The 3,509-nt window shown below is 59.5% G+C and overlaps 1 protein-coding gene across 1 annotated transcript; it reads right to left on the bottom strand.

Annotated features, from left to right (window-relative positions):
* Window positions 1-407: 407 nt before the first annotated feature.
* On the bottom strand, window positions 408-1,433 carry FOXB2 (forkhead box B2). Its single transcript, XM_031054386.2, has one exon. The coding sequence runs from the start codon at window positions 1,431-1,433 to the stop codon at window positions 408-410; it is 1,026 nt and encodes a 341-aa protein (XP_030910246.1).
* Between the last annotated feature and the right edge of the window lie 2,076 nt (window positions 1,434-3,509).

Below are 3,509 nucleotides of genomic sequence, written 5' to 3'. Positions count from 1 at the left end.
CTGCAGCCCTGCAGTGGGACTGTCTCACTGGGAGCCGTGTTCCGCTGGATCTTGTGGCCGACCTCCCCAGTAGCGGTGCTCGGCGGGGAGGTCGGACTGAGAGTCAGCCCCGTGCCGCAGGCTGTCGGGATGGGTGGGAGACCTCCCCTCCAGGGCCCTTCTTCCAAGCCAGCCACTCTGGCTTCAGCTGTGAATTTTCACATCACCGCCTCTCCGCCACTAGCGATAATTAACGACGACAAAAGCTCTTACCTGCGACCTGGCTCTCAAATAATCTGATTGTACACGATATAAACACAAACACCAGAGGGGTATAGTAATGAGATCGATCGGGTTTCCGTGCCGCAAGCATGCCCCAAATATCGGCATCATCCCCGCGGGAGCCTCTCTCCCCCTACCCCCGCTTCTTAGGAGTGCACAAGGACAGAGTGGAGGGAGCCCTTGCCCTCGGGGGTGTTACTCGCGGTTTGTCCTAGCAGCGAAGCTGCAGACGGGGTGGCGGTGGGGCAGATCTGCGAGGCAGCGACCGTCAGAGCAGGGATGGCAGAGGCAGCGGTCATCGCCGGCGCTGCTTTGATGGGTACCGGGACGGCGGGCATGGTCTGAGCCGGTGGGTGACAGAGAGCCTTCACGGGCACACCGAAGGGTCCGTAGTCTGGAGACACGGGCACGCCGGCCACGGAATCCATCACCCCCACGTGCGGCCACACAGAGCTTACCACGCTGCTGAGCTGGCCTGGCACCGGGTAGCCCAGATGATGCATCACCGAGGCCAGTGGCAGCCCGCCGGCCTGCAGCACTCCCTTGTAATCTCTGCCGATGATGTTCTCGATGGCGAAGGGATGCTTGAAGCCGGAGGGCTGGCTGCTCCCGTAGGGCGAGAACTGCGGCAGCCTCCCTACGGATGCGGCGGCAGCCACGGCGGCCTCGGAGCCCACCAGCCCCGGCACCTTGCCAGAAAGAGGCTGTGGCGGCGGCGGCGGGTGCGAGTGGAAGTAGTGCACCATGTGCGGGGCTGGCGCCGGGGTCTTGCCGGGGCCGCCGCCCCCCGCCCCGCCGCCCGCCTCGCCGCCGCCGGGCAGATGATGCTCGGGGCGCAGGACCTTGAAGCGCTTGCGGCGTCGGAGGAAGCTGCCGTTTTCAAACATGTCCCCGCAATCTGGGTGCAGCGCCCAGAAGCTGCCCTTGCCCGGCTGGTCGGGGCGGCGAGGGATCTTAATGAAGCAGTCATTGAAGGAGAGGTTGTGGCGGAGGGAGTTCTGCCAGCGCTGCGTGTGTTCCCGATAGTAGGGGAACCGCTCCATGATGAACTTGTAGATGTCACTCAGGGGCAGCATCTTTTCGGGAGAGTGTTGGATGGCCATGGCCGTCAGGGAGATGTAGGAATAGGGCGGCTTCTGGTCGCTGTACGAGCTCTTCCCCGGCCTGGGCATCGCCGCCCCGTCGCAGCCCTCCCGCGGCCGCACCTTGTCAGGTCGGCACTGCCCTGCCCTGCCTCCGCGCCTCTACATCGTGGGCGCCACCCACCCGGCCCACTCGAGACCGCGGCGCTGCCCGCCGGCGGGCTCCGCTCACTGCTCCGGACAGCCTCGCCCAGCGGGAAGAGCTCTCCACGCCGCCCGATCGCTCGCCGCAGGCACAGCTGCTGCGCGGGTAGCGGGGCCTTGGAGGGCTCGGGGCAAAGGCGTGTCGCTGTCCCCTCTGGTGTCCTCGCTTGCCTCCGGAGGCTGCCGAGTCTCCCGTGCTTCCCAGCTGCCGCCCGGAACTCTCTGCTGGAGTCGGTGCTCCGCACGCACCGAGAGCGCGGGGGCATGGAGTTACCCCGCACCGCTCTCTGCGGGGACGGGGAGGAAGGAAATTAAGACGTCCCTCTCACCGCTCAGTCCAGCGTCCCCGCTTAAAAGTTTGCAGCTGTGGCGAGGGCCGGAGCCGGCGATGAGAGGAGACAAGCGGGGCGGCCGCCGCCGCGGCTGTGGAAGGGCTGCGCGCTTGGGCCCGGTTTTGTAATGGTGCCCGAGTGGGGAGACCCCCGCAGCTCCTACTCTCTCGCTATCACATGACAGCGTCGCGGGCACTTGGCGTGTCGTGGAAAAGGAGCGAGGAGCGGCTCCCGGCTCCCCTGTCGCTCACACCTCCTCATCAGGGCGAGGTGGGGCCTGAGGGTTGAGGAAACGGCATGTGGGAGCGGGATCCGTTTTCAAAACACAGGGCAGGGACAGCAGCCCCAGCAGGGAAGCTCTCCCGCCACACCTCCCAGCTTTCGCATCCACATTCCTCCTTCTTGCCCCCTCGCTCCCGCTCAGCCAGGCTTCGAGCGGCGGAGGTCTCCCGCGGGCACCCACCGCGAGAGGTGGAAAACGGGCGAAATCTTTCTCTGTCCCAGGGGGGAGCGTACCAAGCGTACCCTGGGAAACGGGCGTCAGGCTAACCCCGGGAAATATCGAGAGAGAAATAGGGGCCCTCTGAAGTAATTTCTTAATATCCTTTATATCATTTTCATTGAGTTTAAAAAGCTACTCAAAACCTAGAATAGAACAGAGAGAGATTTAAAAAAAAAAACCATTACGGTCAACTCTTGTTACCGGCAGCGATGCGGCTGGTATTAAAACAAGGAAAGAACCAGCCAAAGCATCCTCAGTAAGCTTCGAGGCGAGCTACTTAGCGCCAGTGTTGATTTAGACCGGCTCATTAGTAGGAGTCAATGAACAGTGCAGCAATACACATCTATCCTTCAAGCGCCCCGTGCTGCAGCGGACAGTCTGTGGATTTGAGCGAGAGGCAGGGAAGCCTGCTCTCTCTCCTGCAGCCAGAGCTGGGACCAGAAACCTTGCTCAAAGCCAGCACCCGCCAGAACTCAGCCAGCTGCTGCTGTAGAGGTGTCTGCCTTAAAATTATTAGTAAGGCTTTTACTGGATAAATAAATAAGTCGAAGGAACTCAGTACTACTAAAACAGAAGGAAAAAAGGAAAATAAGGATAAACGCTCCTTTCAGCCCACTTTCCTCCCTGGTGCCGGCCTCTACCCTCCCGCCACCTTGGGGTGATGTGAGCATCAAAACTGGTTATCTCTCTGCTAGTCGGGCGCTGCAGGTGGAAGTGGCGAACAGAAGGGGGAACTCCACCCCCCCAAAAAAAACCAAACCCCCAACCTTTTAAGTGGCTACATGTAATCTCAGCTAAGAGGGTGAAGGAAAAGACTAATTTGAATCCCTTCCTTAAGTGACTTGTATTTAATAGTCATACACTTGACCAAGATGAATCAAATGAACAGCATAATCAGACGTAAAGAAACAGAATAAGTAACCAAAATTCTGGAAAGCCAAGTCTTGCGGGAAACCGTATACTTTAAAGAAGTTTCGAGTGGTTTTCCAAAGCATTCATTTTGCCTCTGAGAAACTAGGAGAAACTTACCGTGTAGGCAATATTTACACCGTACGTCCTGGGGAGCTTTTCCCCTTCTAATCGTCAAGGCAAGAGCCGAACATTCGGGCATCTTTACTGGTATGTTTG

Source organism: Melopsittacus undulatus, chromosome Z (assembly GCF_012275295.1).
Source record: "Melopsittacus undulatus isolate bMelUnd1 chromosome Z, bMelUnd1.mat.Z, whole genome shotgun sequence".
In the NCBI taxonomy this organism is placed as follows: domain Eukaryota; kingdom Metazoa; phylum Chordata; class Aves; order Psittaciformes; family Psittaculidae; genus Melopsittacus; species Melopsittacus undulatus.
This window is presented reverse-complemented; position numbering and strand designations above follow the sequence as displayed.